Below are 24,811 nucleotides of genomic sequence, written 5' to 3' on the forward strand. Positions count from 1 at the left end.
CCTCGGCCCGGGGTCCCGCCAAGATGGCGCCAGGAGCGCCCGACCCTCATCACGTGCAGGGGCCGCTCCGCGGCGAGGCGGGGTCTGCGGCGGGGCGGGGAGACTCCGCCCCGAGGGGCGTGGGCGTGCGGGGGCGGGGCCTCGGGCCGGGCACCGGCTGAAGCTGCAGCCAATTCGGCTCCGGCTCTGCTCCTTTGGACGTGCGGGGCTCCCGCGGTCGGGGGCGGCTCCCTGCTCTCTGAGCGGCGTCGGCGGCGACGGCAGGTGAGGGCCGGGCGGGGAGGGGGGCAGGCCCGCCATTCCCCTCCCCTCCCCCGCACTCCCACCCCCCGGCCGGGCCTAACCCTTGCCGGGCTCTCGCCGCTGCTGGTGACCGCCGTGCCCGCGGCGGCTTCGAGCCGGCCGGAGCCCTTTCCTTGCAGCCCCCGCTTACCTTCGGGCCGCAGGTGCTGATTCCCCCCTCCGACCGCCCCTGGGCTCCGCGGCCTCTGCCCTTGAGTGTGAGTGTGACAGTGTGTGTGTGTGAGTGTGTGTGTGGGGGGGAGGGGGTGATGCATCGTCTGCCAGGGGAGGGGCCCCTCGGTCCCTCCGCATCCCCCCCTCGTTCCCCCTCTTCCCTCCCCCGTCCCCAGCCGGGGCAGCCCTCCGGAGGGGTTGAGGTGGCCAGAGCCAGAGGGGGGCCGTCGTGCACCTCGCCCCCTGCTTTCCGGGGCGCTCTCCGGCCGGGCAAGGCCCCGGGGGTCCGGGGCGGGGAGGGCCGTTTGCTTTGGGGTCGCGCCTCCCCCCATGGTCTAACCCGTCCGTTTCCGGGGCAGTGATGCCTCCCTGTCCGCAGTGCTGTGCTGAGGGGAAGGGCCGCCCTAGTCGGGGGTCCTGGAGCGGGGAGGGGCCGAACATGTGGAAAAGTGAGAAGCCGCAGGGATGGGGGGGGTACGTTCTGGGAGGCTTCCTCTCCGGATCGCGTTCCTTTACCCCAGGGTGGAAGGAGGGGGGGAAGAAGAAGGGGGGAGAGGGTAAGTGTGATTTATGGTGTTCTTGGGGGGTGGGAGAAAAGTGGGGATCATGGGAGACAGAAGGAAGTGCCACTCGAAGGTGATGTCACTCCCGGGAAAGACTTGTGCTGGACTCCTAGGGACGGGCCCTCCCCCTCCCCCCTTCTCCTGTCGGCCCGGTGGGCTTCTGGCTCGGGCTTGACATGGTCCCCGGGCTGCCTGAAGTCACCCCCAGGGATGCCGGGCTAGAACCCCGAGCTCCTTCTGTGTCCGGGTGACTGTGTGTGACCGGCAGGATGCTCCTTCCTGCAACCCCCTCCCCCTTCTGATTTAGCGGATCAGAGCCGAGAGGATCTCGGCAGGCTTGGGGGCTCCCCCAGTTTAGCCGGCCGGTAGTCACCCCACCTGCGCTCCTCCATACCCGAGTGTAATGGCATCTGGAAGTCACGGATGACGGATGGTGCAAGGGTTGTCAAGGGCCAAGAATTCACCAGCTCTGGAGGGAGGAGAGGGAAGGGGCGGCAGAAAGGGGACCGTGGCATCGAGGCTACTGCTGTGAAACCCAGCGCCATGACGTCACAGCCACGGGGGCGCACCAGCTCCGGGGCCTGAGGGGGGTGGGAGCCGGCTCCCAGGACCTCTCCGGTGGGACCGCTGTGCCCCGGAGCTGCAGCGGGGGCCGGCTGCAGCATTTTTTCCTAGGACTTGGGAGGACCGTGGGGGTGGGGAACGTGGTAGCAGCAAGATCAGCCAGTGTGGTAAGTGGGGACCCTCAGGCAGGAGCTGGTTCAGGGGCCCACCAGGGACCCGAGGGGGGACTGTCCTGGCTCTCCGGGCCTGGAGTTGGAGCGGCCGAGACCGTCTTCATGCAAGGACTCCCTCCCCTGGGCCTTTGGCCCTCTCAGATTGAGTTGGCAGAAGGCTCGAGCTGTGAGGAGCAGGCGGGGTGGGGTCTGAGGGAGGGGGACCGGACTGGCAGTCCGAGGCAGGAATGCTGGGAATCGGCGGAGGGTGGGGGAAGCTTTTGGAAAGATCTTGTCTCAAAGGGGAGGAATGGGCAGAAAGGAGTGTTGGTGTGTGTCCGGCCACAGGAAGCACCATCTGTCCCTCTGCTGTCCCGAGAGCTCTCTGACCTATAATTAGCCACGGAGGACACGGGGGTGCCTCTGGACAGACTGTGGTGCTGGGAAGCAGGGGCCAGAAAGCAGCTAGTTCGAGGGGAGCCAGAGCTTGACTTCTAGGATCACATGAAACAGTGGGACTGTCACAGGACCAGAACTGGAAGGGACCTGAGTGGGGATTCTAATGAATGAGGCTACGGAAGCCCTGAGAAAGAGGAGTTAACTGGCCGCGCGCACAGGCAGCAGTAAGTAGCAAAGCCAGAATTCGAACCCAGATTGCCCGACTCCACTTGGGCACTTTCATTAGTCACTGGCAGTTATTGAACACCTGCTGTGTGCAAGCCTCACTCTAGGCACTCTGTAAATGAGAGGGCAATAAAGGAAGTGTTCGGGGAACTTACATTCTAATGAGAAGGGGGGATGTTTGTGGGGGTGCTGCCTGCACTGAGAAGGAAGGATGAGCACTAGCGGTGAGCTAGATCTGGAGAGGCTACAGAACGAGGAAGAAATGTGTTTTAGGCATTAAAAACCACTGGAAGATTACAATGCATGGAAGAAGAAAATTGGATGTAAATTTTTGGGGAGCATCCCAAGCATAGAAAATGAAAAATGGAATTTGGGGGCCAGTTTGGCAATGAAGAAGAATGTTAAGAGCAGAAAAGTAGTGACTGGCCAAGTGGCCAGGAGCTACATTGTGGAGGGCTTTTTTTTTTTTTTTAATTTTATAATTATAACATTTTTTTGACAGTACATATGCATGGGTAATTTTTTACAGCATTATTCGTTGCACTCATTTCTATTCCAAATTTTCCCCTCTTTCCCTCCACTCCTTCCCCTGGATGGCAGGCAGTCCCATACATGTTAAATATGTTATAGTATATCCTAGATACAATATATGTGTGCAGAACCGAACTTGTTGCACAATTGGATTCAGAAGGTAAAAGTAACCTGGGAAGAAAAACAAAAAAATGCTCACAGTTCACACTCATTTCCAGTGTTCCTTCTCTGGGTGTAGCTGATTCTGTCCGTCATTGATCAACTGGAATTGGATTAGCTCTTCTCTATGTTGAAGATATCCACTTCCATCAGAATACATCCTCGTACAGTATCATTGTTGAAGTGTAGAATGATCCCCTAGTTCTGCTCGTTTCAATCAACATCAGATCATGTAAATCTCTCCAATCCTCTCTGTAGTCATCCTGCTGGTCATTTCTTTTTTTTTTTTGCTATTTCCCAATGAATTTTTTAAAAATTAATTTTATAATTATAATTTTTTGACATTACATATGCATGAGTAATTTTTTTACAGCATTATCCCTTGTACTCACTTCTTTTCCAAATTATCCCCTCCCTCCCTCTACTCCCTCCCCTAGATGAAAGGCAATCCCATACATGTTACATGTGTTAAGTATAACCTAGATACAATATATGTGTGTAAAACCGAGTTTCTTGTCTGCTGGTCATTTCTAACAGAACAATAATATTCCATAACATTCATATACTATAATTTACCCAACCATTCTCCAATTGATGGGCATCCATTCATCTTCCAGCTTCTAGCTACAACAAAAAGAGCTGCCACAAACATTTTGGCACATACAGGTCCCTTTCCACTCTTTAGTATTTCTTTGGGATATAAGCCCAATAACAGCAATGCTGGGTCAAAGGGTATGCACAGTTGATAACTTTTTGGGTATAATTATGGAGGCCTTTAAATGCTGTGCTGAAGAGGTTATATTTCATCATGGATAACAAGATCTGAAACCAATAGAGAGTCACTGAAGAGTTTATACCAGCAGTGGGGAGCAGTCAGACCTGTGCCTCAGGTGGTTTTTGTGGTGGTACGGAGGGTAGCTTGGAGAGCTTAGGAGAGGGGAGAGATTAGAAATTGGGAATCCATTGAGGAGGTGGCTACAATAGTCCAGGCAGGAGGTAATAGGAGTTTGCACAGGTTGGTGGGAGATGGAAAAGTCAAGCCAGCAGCAGTTGGCAACTGACTGGGTCTGAAGAGTGAGGGAGAAGGAAAATTTCAACTTGACCCAGAACTTAAGGGTCCTAGTAATTGAAAGCTTAGTGGTACACTCAACAGAGAGAGAACTTTAAAAGAAGAGGGTGGGTTAGGAGTGATACAAGTTCGTATAGGGGGGAAAAAAAAAGATGTAATGGGATACAGTGAGAATGTGATGAAAACTGGAAAAGGGGTTGGAAGAGAAAGGCTCTCTACTATAAGGGTTGGGAAGGTTGGCAGGGTTTGCTGCCCTGTAAAGAAAGCAAATAAAGAGAAAACCTAAGGGGTTGTGGTTGAGGGAGGGGTTCAAGGAAGAGGCAACAAAAGTTGTCACTGGGATCAGGTTTAGGGGTTCATAGGTCTAGGATTGGAAGAGTTCTTAGATGTCATCTTGTCTAATCTTTTCATTTTATAGATGAGGAAACTGAAGCATAGGGAAGCTGCTAAGTGGCTTGCCTAAGGTCTTGCAGATATTAGTCCTAGCAGAGTTGGGCCTGGAATCCATATCATCTGAGAGATGTGTGGCTTATGTAATACACAGGGAGAGACACAAAGATCAAGTATCAGCATGGGCCCCTTCTCTTGCCTGGTCCCAAGAATCTGCATTTCTAGAACCATTTTTAGAAATGAAAGAGCATTTATTTCTTATGATCTCCCATAGCTTATTGGAGATAACTACTTCCTTTTCCTAGTCATAGAAAGCCTACTGGCTTCCAACATTTAAAAATGTTTTTTTTGTTTATATATATATATATATATATTTTTCCCCCTATCACTGTCATCTCCACAGAAAACTTTTTTTTCTTATAATAAAGAAATACAGTTAAGCAGAAATAGTCGCATCAGCTTTGTCTAAAAATTTGTTCTGTACATCTAATCCACTTCTCTTCTGAGACACATAGTTCCAAGGGAGAGAAGTATGTCTAGCCATGACACTATTACTTTTTGTGTTATTGAAGAGGCTTCCCCAGCCTAAGAGGACCAAGGGTAGATATTTTTTCAGTTTTATTCAACAAGCTTTGATTGTCTTCTTTGTGCTTGACCCTAGCACTTGATGACCAAGGTACCATCTTTACCCTATAGGAGAAGAATTAAAAAAAATAATAATATCTTTTTATTTTTCAAAATATATGTATGCAAATATAGTTTTCAGTATTCACCCTTGCAAAGCCTTGTTCCAAATTTTTCTCCTTCCCTTTCCACAAATAATCCAGTATAGGTTAAACATGTGCAAGTCTTCTAAACATATTTCCACATTTATCAGGCTGTACACGAAAAATCAGATAAGAAAGGGGAAAAAGTGAGAAAGAAAAAAACAAACAACAATGAAAATACTATGTTGTGATCTGCATTCAGCTCCCATAGTCCTCTAGGAAAAGAATTTATAGTCTGTTAATAAATGGAGGAGAAAGCAGAAAAGGATGAGTATTAACCAATTCTAAAGGGCTGTTACAAGTAAGGAGTGTCTGGCCATCAAGATCTCCCTCTGGCTCTGGTGTACCCCATGCTCCTTGTTCTTACTGGTCCTTCCATTTCGCATCTGGACCCGAAGCTGTCCCTTTCTGCCTGCTTTTTTTTTTTTTGTAAAAAGTATTCAAGGATAGGGACTGTTTATTTTTGTCTTCATAGGTCCTGACATGTAGTAGGTGCTTAAATGTTCATTGGATTGGATTCCATTAAATTGAGACTTGATCCTGATCTTGCCTTGTAGTTTTAGTCTTTTTGGTCTTTTTTTCCATCATTTAGTTGACAGTTTATTCACTGTTCTCTTCAGCTTTGCAATTAAGCTATGTAAAGGCCTAGGCCTTTTATGAATAATAAAGGCTTTCTTGGGGGGGAGGGAAAACAATTGGTTTTGCCCTTATTGAATTTTATCTAGTACTGTATTTATTTACATATATCTCTTGTTTCATTAATTTTATATTTTCTGACAAGTCAGGAAGGAACTTGTTTGGAAAGATGGGACCTTTCATAGCACCTCTCAGATAGCCCCTGATCTCAAGTCTTCCTGGAGTAGAGTAATAGGAGGGCAGTGGGTATCAGTAAAGAAAAATAAAACAGGATTATGGATTTAGAGCTTGAAGGGCCCTCAGAGTAAGCCATCTAGTTTACTCCTCTCCCCACCTTTTCATTTTATAGGTGCAATTGAAGCTCAGGGATGTTAAAAACCTTGCCCTTGTTTACCTGGATGGTATCAGCAGAATTTGAACTCTGGTCCTCTGACTCCAGAACCCATGCTCCTTCCACTCTACCATACTACTCATTGTAGATGGCACTGTCTCAACCCCTTCATTCCCTGGAGAAAATGGGGAGATTTGGAAGAAATGATCTCAAGAATTAACATTTGCTATCCTGACTGTGTTGACTTTTGGAAATTGAGGCTGTGTTGGGCACAATGAAAGGGCTTCCAAAGTCTGTTTTTGTGGCACAAGTAATACAAGTGGTGCCTTTTATGGGCAAGTGCTGCCCACTTTCCCAAACACTTCCTGGAATCATGGCATTGCAGCACTGGAAGGACCCTCAGGGGTTTTTACCATATTATCTACCATATTACCTCTAAGTTGTTAAGGATCACTTTGAAGACATCCAGGGACATAGAGCTCACCACCTTATGAAATAATCTGTTCCATTTTGGAACAGCTCTAGTTGTTAGGACATCCTTACTTATTTTGAGCCAAAATCTGCCTCCCTATAACTTTTACCCACTAGTCCAGGTGTGGTCTGGGGGAGGAAGTAGCCCAGATTCACTTAATCCTTTTTCAGTTTTAATATTAAGTGCATCTACTATATGTAAGGCACTTACATGTGAGAAGCAGTGCTTTAGTAGATAGAGAATCAGGAAAACCTGAACTTATTTACCCTCTGACATTGGGGCAAGTCACTTAACCTGTTTGTACCCCAGAAAACTCTTAAGGCAGGATATTCTGTATTTAAATGTAATTGGTTTTATTATCCCAAATATTTTATTTTATGTATTTAAAATCTTTATTCCAAGAAGGGGCCCAGTCTTCAACCGAGAGGTTCATGTTACACACAAGCTTAAGAACCTGTGCACTAAGATCATGTATTGTAAATGCCTGCCAGCATTGGTCAGGGAAATTTCCTCACTATACCAATCAAATCAAAAGTTATGTTTGAAAAGAAAAAAAGCTAGTCATTGTATTGGAGATGGAAAATAAACAATGTCTGCCCTGAAGGAGTTTACTGTTTAGTAATGGGAATGAGTCAGTTATACCAAAGAGCAAGATGCAAGGTAAATCAGCTTAAACAGCATTTTTTTTTTTTTTTTTCATCACCAGATTTTCTCCCAGAATCCCTTTCACATCTGCTCTCAGAGGGCCACCCTGTATAACAAATGTTTTTAGTGAAAAAGAGGAAAGTGGGGGGGACAAAGAACTAAATTGAACAAATACATTGAAAAAAGTCTGCAAATATAGACCCTGTTCCCTGTCTGTAGCCCTCCCAAGCAGTAGGTGTGATTTTCTTTTTTGTCAGATCTCTCCTTTTGGGGCTGCACTTGAAAGCTGATTCAGATGTGGGGTGTTTTATTTTCTCCTGTAGTCACTGAGAGTGACTGAAGGTTTTGCAGCAGGGGTCAGGCTTTAAGGAAGATTACTTGGGAATGGGCTGGAGAGCCATTAGGATCTCCCAGGCAAGATTTTGTTGTTCAGTCATTTTTCAGGTGTGCCTGACTCTTTGTGACCCCATTTGGGGTTTTCTTGGCAGGGATAGTGGAGTGTTTGGCTCGTTTTACAGATGAGGAAACAGAGGCCAGCAGGGTTAGGTAGTGTCTGAAGCCAGATTGGATGAGTCTTCTTGACTCCAGGCCACTTGGCTCTCTTGCTGCTCCTAGAGATGGAAAGTCTAAAAAGTGTCAAAATAGGCACTTAAATGCTTACTAGATTAAATTGGGATCAGCAGGACTAGGCAATTGCCTAGATGTGGAAATGAAAGAAGGAGAAGAGTAGGAAGACTTTTGCTTCCATAAAACAGCTCTTCATTTAGGTGAAAATAGTTTTTCTTATGCCTTGCCCCCCTCTCTAAGCTATACCTGTCCAATTTCTTCAACTGATCCTCTGCAACAATCCTCTCAGCTAGAAAGGACACCTGAGGCCTGGAGAGGTGGGCTTGGGGTAATAGATTAATAATACTGCCAACAATAGTAACCTACTTGGTCTCCCTGATTCTCATTTCTCCTTTTTTTTTTTCCATCTGTTCCCATCTGTTCCCATCTTTAGCTGATAAACTGATATTCCTGGAACATAGATGTGAGACAGTTAACTTTTTTACTCAAGAAGCTTTTAGTGATTCCTTCTAGAATGAAATAAAAACATCTCTGTTTGGCTTTAAAGCTCTTTATCATATGGCTCCAACCCATCTTTCTACACTTTCCCCCTCAAACTCTGTGTTCTAGCCAAAGTGACTTCATTTGTAGTCCTTGTACATGAGATTACATTTCCCTCCTCTGCACCTTAGCATAGGCCATCCTCCATAGCATCATAGCCCATTCATAGCTTAACTCCAGAGCCATCTTCCACAGGAGGCCCTTCCTGAGCCTTCCAGCAGATTGTGCTTTGTTCTAGTCCTACAGGTACTTTATATTTAATATTTGTCTATCTGTTTGAGTATTGTTCCTTCCAATTAGAAGGTCTGCCCCCTTATAGACAGGGAATGTTTCTTTTTTTTGATTTTTGTACTTCTTGAACATAGCATAGGGCCCAGCACATATCCAGACACTCAATTAGACCTTATTGCATTGGCTATTCTCTCCAGTGAGGCAGCTTATAATTCATCCATGTGTGTCCTCCTGTCCTTATCTTCCTCCAAGTTTGCCACGGGGGCTCCATCTGACATGCTGAAGACCTCCATCACCTTTTTCTGACATAAGGAAACCATAGAGATTAACAAGCTATTACTTCTGGTTTGAGCTTGTCCAGGAACAGCTCATCTCATTTGGTTATGCATTTCTTTGATGACATCTTTGCTCTGATTCTTTTCTGGAGTTTCTTATTTCTTATAATTTGCTGACCGCTTGCTCCCACCTCTTTATTGTCCTCTGTGATATTCATTTTTAATTCTTTGGAAACCATTGTATCTCATGTTTTTCACATATATAGACAAAGCATATTGGGCTTTAAAAGCTGGGTCTTTGTTTTGGGAGAAGTCTGGAGTTATTAAAAGAATTTGTGTAATTTTGTGAAGCCCATTCCTCTTCCTGTTTAACTCTAGCTCTCAGTTCATTGTGTTTGTGTGTACACATAGTATGTTTGTATAATATGTGGATCATCACTGATACAGGTATGGTCAAGGGCCATTGGTTGTCCACCTGCATGTCATCCTCTGGGTAATAGACATTCTTCATCCACTTGGTTTTTCTTGTGTGGATAGTCAGGCCACACTCTTTTGGGTAACCACGGATCCTTTCCAGTAGGCTCTGCAATGTTAGGGGGTTTGACACAACCAACATAATGTTGTTTTCCCATAGAAAATCTGGAGGCTCAGCACCCTTAAAGAATCCCTTTTCAACTTAAGCTCCTCACTGAATGTCTTCCATCACAGTGGCTTTGGGAAGGCACCTTCCTTCAATATCTAATGCTTCCGATCTGAAGGCTGCTGAATATGGTTATCTCTGGGCCATATCTTATAAAGAATCATGCATAATTGTTATGTATGTATGGAAGGTGGTGATTGTTTGACCTTTGTTCTTGAAGAGGACTTGAGATCAGGGATGCAAGTGAACTGGATTTGTGGGAGGAGGGGCTGTGCAAGGTCACCTGCCTCATTCTCTCCTCCAGAGCCTTCTGAGTCCAGTGGAAGATATAGATCAGAACAACTGGAGGTGGGCCTGGATCAGTGGGAGACCTTGGCCTTTTTAAGAGATCTCTTTAAGAGTCAACTGAGGCAACACCCTATAAGGCTAGATAAGAGATGAGGCAGAGAATGGCCACTTTTACTTAATTAAAAAAGTCAATTTGAAGGAAGACCCTCAGGTTTTCTGGCCTTGTTATGAGGTACTTTGTTGAAGGAAAGTCTGTAAAGGAGCATTTTCCTCTATCAAATAAAATCCAATAAAAATGTTTTTGGAACATCAACAAATAGTAAGCATAATGAGATCTTATATCCTTTTGAGTTATATCCCTTTGGCCCTGGTGGTCTCTGCTATCATCTCTGATTGTTATAGATGTAGTCCACTGTGGAATATCACTTGCAAAAGCCTGTCTTTCCCCCCTAATATTCTCATTAAGGATGCCCTTGTAGATGATTCTCATAAAGATTTAATGTAGATAGGAAACAGACATGTAGGTTGGTAGTTGTTGATTTTCTCTCTCTCTCTTTTTTTTTTTTTTTCCGGTATTAAGGAAGTCTGAAAATTTTCCCCCCATGCATTTAGCATCTTCTCTTTCAGATATATTGGGAATCAGTTCCTCAATTCCTCACAATTGAGTCTCCTCTAGCATGAGTTGCCTCTATGTATACTTGCTGCTTTTTTTCACTTTGTTCTCTTTAATGCTATTTATATTTCCTCTATAAGCACATCTGGGAGTATTGTGTTAGAATCCAAATGTGATAGATCCATTGTTCTTTTTGGAGAAGACAGTTTATTATAAAAGGACATTTTATTTATCTTTTCCATTTTTCTTCTGTCGATTTATTTCCATTTTTTATCCTTATGAAGCATCTCTTCTGGATTGACTCCCCAAACTTGATTAGCAGGTTAGGTCACAGTCATTACTGACCACTTTTCCTCAGGGTTCTTTGAATAACCCCATGGGACCAGAGTTTCTTTTATTCAAGACCCCCCCCCCACCAACTGCTCCCAATACTGATCCCCTGTCCCTCTCCCCTCTCCCCCTCTCCCTCTCCCTCTCCCTCTCTCCCTCTCCCTCTCCCTCTCCCCCCTTCCCCTCTCCCCTCCCTCCCTCTCCCTCCCCCCTCCCCCCTTTCCTTCTCCCTCTCCCTTTCCCCCAACCTCTCCCTCTCCCCTTCCCTCTCCCTCTCCCTCTCCCTCTCCCTCTCCCCTCTCCCCCTCTCCTTCCTCCCTCTCCCTTCTCTCCCTCTCTCCCTCTCCCTCTCTCCCTCTCTCCCTCTCCCTCTCCCTCTCTCTCTCTCCCTCTCCCTCTCTCCTCTCTCTCCTCTCCCTCTCCCCCTCTCCCTCCCTCCCTCCCTCCCTTTCTCCCTCCCTCCCTTTCTCCCTCCCCTCCCTCTCTCCCTCTCCTCCCTCTCTCCCTTTTTCCCTCCCTCCCTCTCCTCTCTCTCTCTCTCTTCTCTCTCTTTTCCTCTCTCTCTCTCATCCTCTCTCTCTCTCTCTCTCTCCTCTCTCTCTCTCTCTCTCTCTCTCTCTCTCTTTCCTCTCTCTCTCTCTCCCTCTCTCTCTCTCTCTCTCTCTCTCTCTCTCTCTCTCCTCTCTCTCTCTCTCTCTCTCTTTCCTCTCTCTCCTCTCTCTCTCTCTCTCTCTCTCTCTCTCTCTCTCTCTCTCTCTCTCTCTCTCTCTCTCTCACACACACACACACACACACACACACATACACCACACACACACACACACACACACACACACACACACGCTTTTTGGGAGAATGACCTCAAATTTGGAGCACAAAAGTTACTGAGAAACCTAGGGAGGGTCTCTAGGGGCTGAGTTGGCCCTGGAAATCCTTCCTTTCCTTGTGGGGACCCTCACCCTCCTTGCTTTGGGGCGGTGTTTTCAGGAGGTGGGAGCCTGGCTGTGCTCATGGCTGAGCTAATCCTTCTCTGCTGCATTTGGCTCCGGTGGTCTCTGCTACCACCTCTGATTGCCGGTGGAACTCACAGTACTTCCAGCACTTCAGAACTCACAACCAGGGCCCTTCCTTTTCTGGTACTCATTGATCTGAGATGTACTCGGAGGACACATGGCGTCTGGGGGGGGGGGGGCACGCTGCCCTTCCCCATGTGTGACAGAAATTCTTGTCACCAGGAAGCTGCCAAGGAAGAAAGTGAGAGATCTTCTGCCCGAGCCTTCTGTCCGCCAGTCAGAGTGCCAGGGTTGCTGCTAGTCACTCACAGCTCTCCATGAGTAGTAGGCTCTCCATGAGCTGGATGAAAGCCAGGGAGAAGAGACTGCAAACGTTCTGTATAGCCATGAGGAGTGGCAGGGCCACACGGACTGGGTGCGGTGGGCCTACTCTTGGGTTATCTTTGAATCTCCCTGGGATATATTTGCTTAGTTGGGTCTGTCACTAAGCATCTTTGAAAGTGGTTTTTGCTTCTCTCTGAGTTCCCTCATCATGAGGCCTTTCCTAATTCTCTCTGTTGCTAGTGTCTGCCTCCTTCCAAATTGCTTCACAGATATCTTATTTATATGTAAATATTTGCAATCTTGCCTGCTTTGGTAGGGTGTAAGCTCCTCTGGGGTAGGGACTGTTTTGTCTTTATGCATGATAAATATTTGATAGATAGACTATGCTTCTCCATAAAATTTTACAATGGGAATCTTGGATATAATTGATTTAGGAAACTCTCTGGATGAAGACTCCACTGTAAATTTGGATCTGCACCTTTTCATCTTAGTAAGTTGCCTATGATACAGCTAAGTTAAGTGCTTTGTCCAAGATTATGCGGCTAATACATGTCAGAAGTGGGATTTGATCCCAAATCTGCCAGGTTCTGACACTGGTTCTTCATTATTCTGTGTTGACTCTTCAAAATTTTACAAATAAGTATTTTCTATACTGGTGTTTCCTTTGACTTCTCTGTCATTCAGATTTTCAAGTATTTGCTGGTCACTTTGTGTTTTAGGTTCATGGGATTTGTTATATAAATTATTTTACATTGGTTAACCTATGAAAACTATATTAATTGCTTTCAATGTCTTTTTTTACTGTCCATTGCCTATTTTTCATTATCAGTAATTTGTTTTAATAGGTCAGACTGACTTGCTTCCGTTGCATGTGACATCATATTTTCATTTTAACTTCTTCTAGTTTTGTGGCCTTTTTGATCTTTGCTTGAAAAAGTTATTTATCTGATTGTCCACAGATAACTGATTCAGGAATGACTTCCATATCAGTAATAAATCTTTTCCTGTCCATTTAAATGTAATAAAATGTCAGTTTTTATAATGTTATTTGGTCCACAAGTCTTTGACTTCTTTTATTCCTTATTCTTGATTCATGTTTTTAATGTCCATTCATGTTTAGGTACTTAAATGCTTGTTGAATTGTGCTGGATGAAGCTCCAGTCAAAAGGAATATTTGCTAACTACTTAGCTAGTTTCCAGTTGAATTCAAATTGAAATCAAAACCTGGGTTGGGACCCAATCTGTGTTAATTGCCTCAATTCCCTAGGTTCCTTAGTAGTACAGATGTTGCTTTGGGATGCCCAGAAGAACTTAGGCAAGGCTTTCTCTGCCTTCATCCTAATAGGAGAATGATCAATCTATAACAGGTACTGAGTTCTATTTTTCTTATTTTGCATTTCCCCAGCCCTACCTCCCAATCCCTATAGGTAGCTGGGATAAAGAAAGTTAAAGCTAGAATTTGAATCTTATCTTGGCTCTGACTGCTATTATGTGGCCTTGAGAAAGTCACTGCATCTTATTTTATTCATAAAATGGGAATAATAACACTTAGACTGCCTTCCTTCCCAAATTGCTTCCCCATATTGTAAGCCTTAAAATACTTAATGACTGAACCCAAAAGAGAGACTTTAATGAGTGGACACTTGTGCTTGATGGGTCATTGTAGGGGGAAGGGAGACTGGGAGCATGTCAGTGAAGGAAGGGCCAGCAGGGTCAGAACAGCAAAGGGAAAGGTAGAATCAGATCAAGGAAATTCAGGGACACAGGAGCAGGTATCCTTAGTAAAGTGAACTAGATATGGTGGAGTGGATTGAGAGGGTGATTGAGGTAGTGGCCTTTGGAATGTATGGAAGGTGGGAGCCAGAGACCGGGACAGTTCACCAGGGAAATGGTTGATTGATGATGATCTTCCTAGAAGTGTCTTCAAAGGTCCTGGCTGGTCATCTTATTCCCTGGAATGTTCTTCCCTTCTCTTCCTCCCCTTTAATAGTGTTTTTTTTTTTTTTTTTTTTTCTCTAATTACACATGGAGATAGTTTTCAACATTCATTTTTATAAGATTTTGAGTTTTGAATTTTTTTCTTGTTCCTTTCCTCCCACTTGCCCCCATCCCAACATGTCAAGCAATCTGATATAGATTAAACACATTTCCACATTATTTATGTTATGAAAGAAGAATCAGAACCAAAGGGAAAAGCTATGAGAGAAAAAACAAAAAAAGTGAAAAAACTGCTTGTATCTATATTCAGACTTCATTGTTCTTTGGGTGTGGATAGGGTTTTCAATCAAAGATCCTCTGGAATTGTCTTGGATCATTGTATTGTTGAGAAAAGCCAAGTCTATCAAAGTTGGTCATCACACAGTGTTGCTGTTACTGTGTCCACTGTTCTCCTAGTTCTGCTCACTTCACTCAGCATCAGTTCATGTGAGTCTTTCCAGGTTTTTCTGAAATCCATCTTTTAGCACAATTGCACAATAGTATCCCATCACATTCATACACCATACACATTTGTTCAGCCATTCCCCAAATGATGGGCATCCCCTCAATTCCCAGTTCTTGGCCACTACAAAAAGATGTTCTTGCCTTCTCATCACCACTTTCTGGCTTCCTTGGTTTTCTTTAAGTTCCAGTCGAAATTTTACTTTCTATAGGAAACCTTTCCCTTCCATGCTAGTGCCTTTCCTCTTATAATGGTTCCCGGATTTTCCTTTATATGTCTTATTTGTACATAATTGTAGGTTGTCTCTCCATTAGACTGTGAGCTCCTTCAAGTATCTTTTGCTTCCCCCCCCCCCCTCCGCCCCGTACTTAGGATGGTACTGGTACATAGTATGTACAGAATAATGTCTGTTTGTTGACTGACCATTCATATGTCCAGGACTTCTTGTGTTTCAAACTTTTTAAATGTCTGGTTTCTTTTGGTGCTCACAGTGCCCTTTTGAATCAGGCCTCTTGCTCTCTGCATCTCGTTGATGGAAAGGCTGAGGCAGAGAGGGGGCAGCTGGTGGCTCAGGGGAGAGGGCTGCGAGTCAGCTTCAGACTTAGTCGACCTCTCTCTGTTTCAGTTTCCCTCACGTGTAAAGGATGCCTTGGTCCTGGGTCCCACCATTGGCTTGGGTATGGATAAATTCTGACCTTAGAGTATGTGTATTCGAGGTTTTGGGAGGATTCAGGGATAATGGTACAAGTTAGCATCATTGTTGGGACCCATTCCCAATCAAATGGGGTTAGCACAGGGCCTGGGACATAGTTGGTGCTATATAAATGCTCATTCCCTTCCCCTTTCTCCTCTGGTACCAGTTCTGGATTGGAGGGAGGGAGGGTTTTTAGGAAAGTTCAAGGGGAAGAGGGAAGCAGAGATCTTTTTCCAGGAAGGGCTCTCCATCTTGGCTGCTCCTTGGTGGCTTTCCCCCCGAAGGTGAGTTCCCAGGAGGTAGGGCAGATGGCAAGCTCCTCCTGCCACCCTTGTGGAAAGCTGAGGGGAAGGCTGTGGGTGGTTTTTTGGGCCTGGGGTGGTGGAGGAAGGCAGAGGATTTAAAACTGGATATTGCCCTCTGCCTGTGGCCACTCGGGATGCTCCATCTGTGAGGGTGGGACCCCTAGCAGCCAGCAAGGAGCTGGGCCCTGAGCGGCCATTGTGTCCGCCCACTTCGTGTGACAGGAGACCCGCCTCACCCGTAGCCTCTTGTTCTGAGCAGAGCGCCCAGTTCCTGCCCTCCCTCTGCCCACCCCCCCTGCCCTCTCACTGTTTCCCTTCCTTGGTTTCACAGTCTACCCACACTCCTCACAGGCAAAGCCCATTGCAAATTGCCTGTTTTAAGGAGCTGGCAGCTTTCGCCCCTGAATTAGGGACCTGTAAGTGTTACTTAGAACACACTGGAGTTGGGGAGGCTTCTGCAAGGCTGAGATGATAATTGTGTTATTTAAAGCCAGCGCCGGAGCTGGCAGCCTGACGGGGCCCTGGGGGGGCCGCCTCTGCCCCTGATGGGAGAGGGGTGAAGGGGGCCGGTTCCTGCCTGCCCGCGACTGCGCCACCCTCCTCCTCCAGGGCACACCTGGCCAGGAGAGGCCCAGAAGCTGGGCCAGGGGCCACAGGGCCGAAGATCTGAACTGGTCTGGGAAGGAGAGCGGGCAGACTCACATTTCCGCCTTCTGTAAGGGAGCCCATAGAAGTGTCCCATGGGAAAACTGCCCCTGCCTCAGGGGAGGCAGACCCCTCTGCTTATGTGACTCTGGGCTGCCCACCTCAGTCACCCCCGGGGGTAGGAATGCCATGTAAACGGTGTTGTTAATGAAGAGGCTAGATCCCCTGGGGTCTTCTTCAGCTCCAGCGCTGTGTTCTGGATGGATGCAGGGCTCCTGAGGAGGTGCTGGTTGGTTCCCTCCTGGCTTTGTGGTTCTGGGCATTCCTGTCATCCGGACAGTGCCTCCTGGGCCCTGGGAGGGGAGGGGAGGTCAGGATGGCGAGGGGACCAGAGAACAGGGCCAGCTAGCCCGTTGTCCATGGCCAGGGGGGCTTCCTGTGAGGGTAATGCCTCTGTGCATGATGTTCCTTCCGAGGACGTTGGGCCCATAGACAGTCATTGTCTCTGAGAACATGAGTCTGGGGCTTCATCCTTGTGTACTTTTCTTTCTCATGGCAAATTCTCCATGCCTCGGTGAACAGTGATATGACTTGCTGTCTCCCCCCCCCCAAATATCATCTTCGCCACCCCCAAGCTCCTGGTAATGACCTTTGACCTTTTCTGCACTCAGGGTGGTTTTTGGACCATAGACAGGGAGTCCTCAGGGCCAGTCTTGGTACCTTTCCCAGTGGACCTTGTTGACATAGCTGGAAATCCCAAGGTTTTCATCCTCTCCCTGGCTTGTTGGTGCATGAGAACAGGACTGGTGCAGAGAATCCCTTAGAAAAATTAGTGCTTGCTTTACATTTCTATAGTTTCTTATTTTCTTTTAAAAAATTATTGATATATTTTGTTAACTTCACTTTTGTTTTTCCATGTGCATTCCTTATTTTACCTAGATAACCGTCCCATTAATAAGGGGAAAGCAGTTTACCAACTTTATCAACAAACGACTCAATACAACATTTTATACAATATTCCACTCCGTAGTTCCCCACTTTTAGTATACTTGTCTCTTTTTATACTCTGAAACTGCTTGTTCACACCTCTTAGCCATTTGTATCAGTTGAGGGAGGGGGCTCTAGTTTTGTCACGTCTGACAGCTCTCTGTGGGTTTTTGGAATGAGAACTTTATCATGAAGCTTGCTAGGATGATTTCTCTCCTCTTCGTGCCCTCTCATCTTAGCTGCATGGTTTTGTTTGGACAGAACCTTTTTACTTTTTATGTAATTAAAGTTACTTGTTTTATTTCTCGTGTCCGCCTCATTTGTATCTCTTGCTTGGCGGTGAATTCTTCCCCTGCCCCTAGATCCGGCAGCTTGTTTTCATGCTTTCCCGATTTGCTTGTGAAGCTGCCCTCCGCGTCTAAGCCACGTCCTCACTGGAGCTCATCCTGGCACGCAGTGCGAGGTGTTGCTCTGTGCCCAGTTTCTGCCAAACTTTTTTTTTTTTTTTTTTTGTCAAGTAGTGAATTCTTGACCCCAGAGGCTGGGAGCTTTGATTTACCCAAAACTAGGTTACTGCATCCGTTTTCTTCTAGTCATAATTCTCCTTTAGGGCCACGCTCGTCCCTTATAGTTGCGCATGATTCATAATTCTTGCACCCACTGCTTCTGACCGTCAGTCACTGCACCTCGGGGACGGGGAGGGTTGCAGGGGGCCTGCTGGCTTATCCAGGGCGCGGTGAGTGACGGCGCCAGCCCAGAGCCCAGCGGTGTTGGAGCTGCCAGAGGCTCTGAGGCTAGCAGTCTCGGACGCCTTGCTCCCACCATGGCAGTTTCTGGAATGTTGTCTCATTCAACCTCTGGCTGTATAAGCTGCTGGTCTCCCATCACTGCTTTTCTTTAAAAAAAAAAAGTTTTATTAACCCCTTGGTTTTATATCCCCATTATTTTTCAATGTACTTTCCCCCTCTGAGTCTCTCTGGCCCCTGCCCCACCGTGATCCCACCCAGCTGCCTATCTTCCTGTCTGAGGGAGAAACAACAAAGCAGAAGCACGTTTTTCGAGGATCTGACACCCCCATCCCTGGGGTCCCTGTTGGGATTACTAGGTGAGAACTGAGGTTGTCTGGATGGTGACAAGGTGAGAATTCAGGTTTTCTGGACAATTACAAGGTGAGAACTCAGGTTGACTTGATAGAGGGGGCAAGCTCATTGGCTGGGGTGGTTCTTCCCAGAAGCCCTTGCATTATCCCACGCCCATTCTCTGGGAGGATAAAAAGAGACAGCACTGGGCGCAGAGAGCAGATCGGCCTGGAGAAGGATAAGAGCTGGAAGAGATTCAGAGCCAGGATTCAAGAAGGAAGACTCTGAATTGCATCAGGCTTGACGGGGCTCTCTGCAGGAAGGGAAGTCACTTCTTTGGACAAGAGTTAACAGCAACTGTCTGGAGACAACGGTTCGTTACAGGAAGAAGAATCTGTCGGAGAGATTTGAGTAGAAGACACAGCAGATCTCTTCCCAGAGAGTGATCCGGCAGCTTCTAGAGACAACAGCTCACTACAGGTCCCCACTCTGCCAGCAATGTAGCTCCTCAGCCTTTTTCCAGGGCCACAGCTAGTCTTCACAGTCACACAGCCTGCTTCGCTTTCCGGGTGTGCAGCGGGGCAGTTCTCGCAGTGCCTTTCTCCTGTCCATCGCGTATTCGTCCCAGGGCCCTGCTTCTCCCCATCCCCCATAGAGTACACCCAGTTCCCCCCCTCCCCCCCGATCTCGGCCATTCTTCAGGGGGGACCCGACCTTGTTTCTACTCCTTTGCTATGAGGAAGAGTTGGGGGACTTTCTTCTTGTCTTTGAGCCCTTTAGGGGTAAGTAGCAAGCTCTAGCTTAGTCCTCACTTCATCCGGGAGGATGGGTGCCCGTCAGGGTGCCAGCTCCTACTCGGACATCTCAGGGGAAGAGCTCCCTGGCGAGTGATAGTTACGGAGCTGCTCTGGTCCGGGCTGGCAGGATGGCAGCTCCAGCCCCACCCCCTGCCTCTTTGCCCAATGCAGCCCTGGATGGCCCTCCTGTCCTAAAGAAGGGGGCTGGGCCGGGGGGCTCAAATTCTGCAGGCTCTGGGTCCGAAGTTTACAGCAGCTGTTTCTGTGTGTGTTTCTTCTTTTTGCCTTTTTTTTCTTATGATCAGATTCTGTCATCCCTTTCCATCAGTACATGCTTCTCTGTCCTCCTTATCCTTGCAGGAAATATGCTGTGCAGGAAAACATCACCCTGGGGACAGCCGGGGGTGCAGTGGGAGAACACCAGCCCTGAAGTCAGAAGGATCTGAGTTCAAATTTGGTCTCAGACACTTAACACTTCCTGGCTGTGTGACCCTGGGCAAGTCCCTTAAACCCCAGCCTCAGGGGGGGAAAAAAATAAAAAAATTATCACCCAAGCAGGCGCTTGCACATCTTGCGATCCTCACAAAACAGTGTCATCGGTAACGCGCTTATTCATAAGTGTGCACAGACACAATACAGAGACACTCCCGCGCACACACATGCACCGCCTACGTGAAAGGAAGAATGAACAAAAGGCATTGCTGAGGTTCTCGCTGTGCTGGGGGCTGGGGGCACGCACAGAGAAGCTCTTGCTTCCTGGGAGCTCGAGTCTGCTGAGGGACTTGCCTGCTGACATTTACAGCGAGGCTTCCTGTGTGCGCACTGAGGAGATGCACGGCGCGCCGCACGTGCACACAGAGCAGGGAGAGGAGATGGAGGGGGCGGATTTGGAGGAGAAGCCCACCTTCTCCTCCATGGCCCTTGTGCCCCGGGCACTGCTCCGTGGGTCTGGAGTCTGGCAAAGCTCCTGCCTTCCATTGCTGTGCGGTCCTCCCAGGTAGTGAGTGTGCTGGGGACTAAGGGTCCTCCTCGGCTCTGACTGCCTCAGGCACCAACCACCTGCTAGCCAGGTGGGGCAAAAGGGAGTTCTCATTACAGAGTGGAGCAGGGTGCTTCCCCACTTCCCAAGCTCCACACCACCCTCCCCCAGGGAGAGCTCTCCCCCAGTTCAGGGCGGGGTCTCTGCTCTTCCTGCCAGCCCCCATCTTAGTGCTCCCAAGCTCAGAGGGGGAGGGGGGGAGAGCTCACTGCCCCCCACCCCAACGAGGGCCAGGGTGACATGTATCTTGGCAGGTTCCACAGCGTGAGTTGACTTGGGCCAGAGCCAGCTCAGCGGCTGAAGGACATCTTGGCATGTCAGGGCTCTGTGCCCGCCCTAGTGCCCATCCCGTGCCCCTCTGGAAGGCCTCTTCCACCTGAGGCTTCTCTTGAACGCTGTGTCTGTGACCGAGGGGGTCCCCGCCTGGGGTGAGAGCCCTTTCCCCCCTCAATGCTAGCACTGGGACGGAGGTGGGGATGAAGGGATGGCTGGCAGAAGTCACCTTCTCTCCTCCTCCCTCCTCATAGGCTCCCCCTCGACTTGGAGGACTCTGGGCAGCGGGCTGGCTGCCGCTCCTCTGCCGCTGACTGAATCATTTCTATATTTGGCCAGTGGGCCACGTGGGTGGGGAACCACTGCGGCTGCCCTTCTGACAGCTGCTGGGGGAGGAGGTGGGAGTGGGGGAGGCGGGCTGCAGGCGAGCCTCTGGGCTTCAGCATGGCTGGATGTGAGCAGTCTGGAGCAGGGGCAGGCCCTGACCTCTTCCTGCCTTCTCTCCCTCCCCTTCCTGGGCCCTGAGGCTCTGTCTCCCCCCCCACCCTTGGTGGCTCCTAGGTATTCCTCCTGGCAGCGGATCCTGACATCTCCTCCTTCTCCCACAGACTGGTCCAGTTCGGTGCACTCTCCTTTGGAGATGACGGGCGTCCCCAGGCCCGGCTGGACTTCGGCCAGGCTCCAGCGCCTGGTGTGAGAGGAAACATCCTTTCCAGCCCTGGCACCATCATGGCCCCACTCAGCTGCTGCCCCTTGGCCTGGGGACTCAGAGGGCCCAGCTTCTGCCCTGTGAAATCCTCCCAGGCAGCTTGGCAGTGTCCTTCAGAGGCCTCCTGGGCACAGTGCTCCACACTAGGCGAGAGCCGTTGAGGGCCTCAGTATGGGAGAACCCCCTGCCCACATACCCACCTGCCTGGCACTGCCCATTCTAAGGCCTGTGAACTGGGTTGACCTGGAGGTGCCAACCCTGTGAACCATTCCCCCTCCCTAGGGATCCCTGACACCCCCACCATGTGTGAAGTAATGCCCACCATCAATGAGGGGGACCCCTTGGGGCCCCCCCACGGTGCCGAAGCCGATGCCAACTTTGAGCAGCTGATGGTGAACATGTTGGACGAGCGGGAGAAGCTGCTGGAATCCCTGCGTGAGAGTCAGGAGACCTTGGTGGCTACCCAGAGCCGACTTCAGGATGCTCTGCACGAGCGGGATCAGCTGCAGCGCCACCTGAACTCTGCCCTCCCCCAGGTAGGCCCTGCAGTCCTCCCCAAGGGAAGTTCTGAAGCCAAAATCAGAGCCTGGATCTAGAACTGGACAAAGGAGACGGGTGGAGCTGAGGACCCTTCTCCCTCCCCCCCCCCCCCCCCCCCCCCGCCTTGTAGATGTCTCCCCCTGCCCTCCTTTGGACCTTTTCCTTTTCCCTTCCAAGCCCTGTGAGTCAGCCTGGCCTGTGGAAGCCTGGAACAAAGAAAGCTGCCAGCTTCCTCTGCCCATCTTAGCCTCAGGGAAGGTCCTGGGGCAGCGACCCTGGCTGCAGGGAGCCAAGTCTGCCAGCAGGTGGCATCCCAGGCTGGAAGAAGTTTGCCAGTTTGCCCCATGGTCTCGTGACTCACCCTGCTGGGGAGGTTTTTGGAGCAAGTAAGGGGCCTGGGAAGTAAGGGTCATGGGCCACCTGGACTAGTTGCCTGTGGATTGTCATGGGAGTAAAAAAAAAGACAGACCCCGGGCCTGGGAAGAAAGCTGGTGGATTTGGGGAGGAGGTACATGCATTATCTGGGAGCCTTTTTATGATAGAAAAGGTGACATTAGAACTGGACTTTAAAGGTGGCAGAGGAATTCAACAGAATAATACCAACAAACAAAAACTCTAAGTGGGTCATAGCCAGCCTAATTTCTTAGCCAGGGCATATGGGGTGTGGAGGCTATGAAGGCACCCCTGTGGACTGTGGTTCCTTTGCATAGGATGGGAAAACTCAAAGCCAGGTCCGTGCCACCCCCTCCCTTTGGGTGACAGAAGTGAGAGAGGTTGGTCCCCAAAGAGCCACGGAGGGAGACCTACTAGCCTGTTAGGCTCAGCCTAGCTTCACTTCATCACTCAGTTAACACTATTAGGGAGTTCAGAGATGCCATGGACCTCTGTACTTGTGGGACTAAGGGTCAGCAAGCAGATAAGTCGTGTATAAGCGTGACCTTCATAATCATCACAGTAATAACAATTATAGCTAGTATTGGTGGAGCTTTTGAAGGTTTGCAAAGAGCTTTACAAAGATCTCATTTTTTCTTTGTGACAACCCTGAGAGGTCAATGCTGTAATTATCCCCATTTTATAGGTAAGGAAACTGAGGCACAGAGTGGTTACATGATTTGCCCAGGCTCACACAGCTAATAACCATTTAATGCAGGATTTGAACTTGGGTCTTCATGACTCCAAGCCTACTGTGACTGGGCCACAGCACTACCTTCTGTCTCTGATATAGAACAGTACATGGTAAGTGAATCCAAGAAGTATGAGAGAGTTTTGTGAGGTCTGAGGAAGAAAAGGGCATCACTGTCAGGAGAAGTTATGATGGAAGAGATGACATTTGAACTGACCTTTAAAGGTGGTAGAGGAATTCAACAGAAAAATACCAACCACTGGAATTTACCTGGACCTTTAAGACTTTCAAAATGCATTCTCTACCTCAAACTGGAGAGCCCGAATGGAGAGGGGAAGAGAATGTGAAGCAAGACCCTTGGTCGGGCACAGCCTCCGTTGGCTGAAGGGCTCTCCCTGTCAGTTCTGTGATCAACATTACCCTTGCTGGCCTACAAAAGTGTTTTGGGTTTTTTTTTTTTTTTTCAATAAATTACTTTTTATATCACCTGAATTTCCCAAAATATCTCTTTCTCCCTCCTCCTAGAGATCAGTTGTATAAAATGAATAGAAAAGGGAGGAAAAACCCCTGTTAAGTAAAACCTAGTAACATATAGAGGTGAGGGAGATACAAAAGGGCACTGTTTTTATGGGGGGGGGGGAGGCAAAGGAACGAAGATCTAGACTAGAGGCAACATGATATAGGGGAGATCTCAATGGAGTCCTCAACAGAGTCAGAGAATGTAGGTTCAAATCCCAGCCTGGTGGTTTGGACGAGTGAGTCACTTAAACTCTGCTTCTTGGGTAAAGGAGGTGTTTGGATTAGGCGGGCTCTGAGTTCTTCCCAGATCCGCGGCTGTGATCTGATGATGGGGGAGGGAGGCTTGGCCCTGAGATGTCTGCGTCAGTGGTCATTGTCCGGGGTCCATGAAGCTAGAGAGTTCAGGTTGGAGGGGGGCTGGGCAGGAGCTCACACCTCATGTGGAACTTAGTAGGAAGCCAATGCTCCAGGTCCAGGAACCTCCAGGACCTGCACCAGTTGGTTCTGTGCTCTTAGCTTTCTCTTCCTTTCCATGGTTCCTGCTGTGTGGAATGGAAGCAAGTCTTCGTTGTACAGTTGGGGAAACTGAGGTTTGGAGAAGGGGGAAGGCTCATGATTGGCCACCCAGTATTGTAGGGGATTGGAGGGAGAGGACTCAATGGCTTTTATCCACATGATCCCCCGCCCCAGACCAGACCCTCACTGAGGAGGGCGAGACTGCTCCTGAGTCATTGGCGCTCCCTGAGCCTCAGTTTCCTTATCTCTTCCAGCTCTCCCTTCAGTGACACTCTGGGAGGACTTGGGCTGGGTCCCTTCTGGGAGGCCAGGGAGTGGCAGATGAGAGTGGGAGCTTGGGGCAGGGGCGGGCGGTGGTGGCCATTCTGGAAGGGCAGACAGTCTGTCCCCTGCCATGGAGGCTGCAGACCCCTCCTTGGGGGCAGGGTTCCTAGACTCATGGGCGTCTTGGGGGTTCTAGGAGTTTGCCACATTAACCCGGGAGTTGAGCGTGTGTCGGGAGCAGCTTCTGGAGCGGGAGGAGGAGATCTCAGAGCTGAAAGCAGAGCGGAATAACACTAGGGTAAGTGGGAAGGAGTGGAAGAAGGGCCCAAGCCCTTGACCCTGTTGGGAGTGGGGGTGGGCCCCATGCCAGTCCTGGACGCCCCTACCGGCAGACTAAGGACCCCTCCCTCTCTCTCCTTACTCTCCAGCTGCTGCTGGAACATCTGGAGTGCCTGGTGTCCCGTCACGAGCGATCCCTTCGGATGACGGTGGTGAAGCGTCAGGCTCAGTCCCCCTCTGGCGTCTCCAGTGAGGTGGAAGTGCTCAAGGCCCTTAAGTCTTTGTTCGAGCATCACAAGGCTCTGGATGAGAAGGTGAAGGGAGCTGGGCCGGCACCATGTGGGGCTCAGGGGTCCCCCCCAAGTGACTCAGTGAACCTCATCAGAGCGCCCTCTGTGCTGCCTGTGGTTCTGCTAGGCGGC

At 48.8% G+C, this 24,811-nt stretch overlaps 1 protein-coding gene across 8 annotated transcripts in view; it reads left to right on the plus strand.

Annotated features, from left to right (window-relative positions):
- The first annotated feature begins 145 nt into the window (after nucleotides 1–145).
- The window catches only part of PPFIA4 (PTPRF interacting protein alpha 4), a 64,107-nt gene continuing 39,441 nt past the window's right edge, over nucleotides 146–24,811 (plus strand). For all 8 annotated transcript variants that reach the window (XR_012489063.1, XR_012489062.1, XM_074308847.1 and 5 more), the window contains exons 1-4: nucleotides 146–264; nucleotides 21,048–21,684; nucleotides 24,307–24,408; nucleotides 24,539–24,703. Coding sequence is in view for 6 of the 8 variants with exons in the window: in XM_074308847.1 (XP_074164948.1) it covers nucleotides 21,451–21,684; nucleotides 24,307–24,408; nucleotides 24,539–24,703 (501 nt within the window). In the remaining 2 variants the exon portion in view is untranslated. The remainder of the gene's footprint in view (nucleotides 265–21,047; nucleotides 21,685–24,306; nucleotides 24,409–24,538; nucleotides 24,704–24,811) is intronic.

Source organism: Sminthopsis crassicaudata, chromosome 4 (assembly GCF_048593235.1).
Source record: "Sminthopsis crassicaudata isolate SCR6 chromosome 4, ASM4859323v1, whole genome shotgun sequence".
Lineage (NCBI taxonomy): Eukaryota > Metazoa > Chordata > Mammalia > Dasyuromorphia > Dasyuridae > Sminthopsis > Sminthopsis crassicaudata.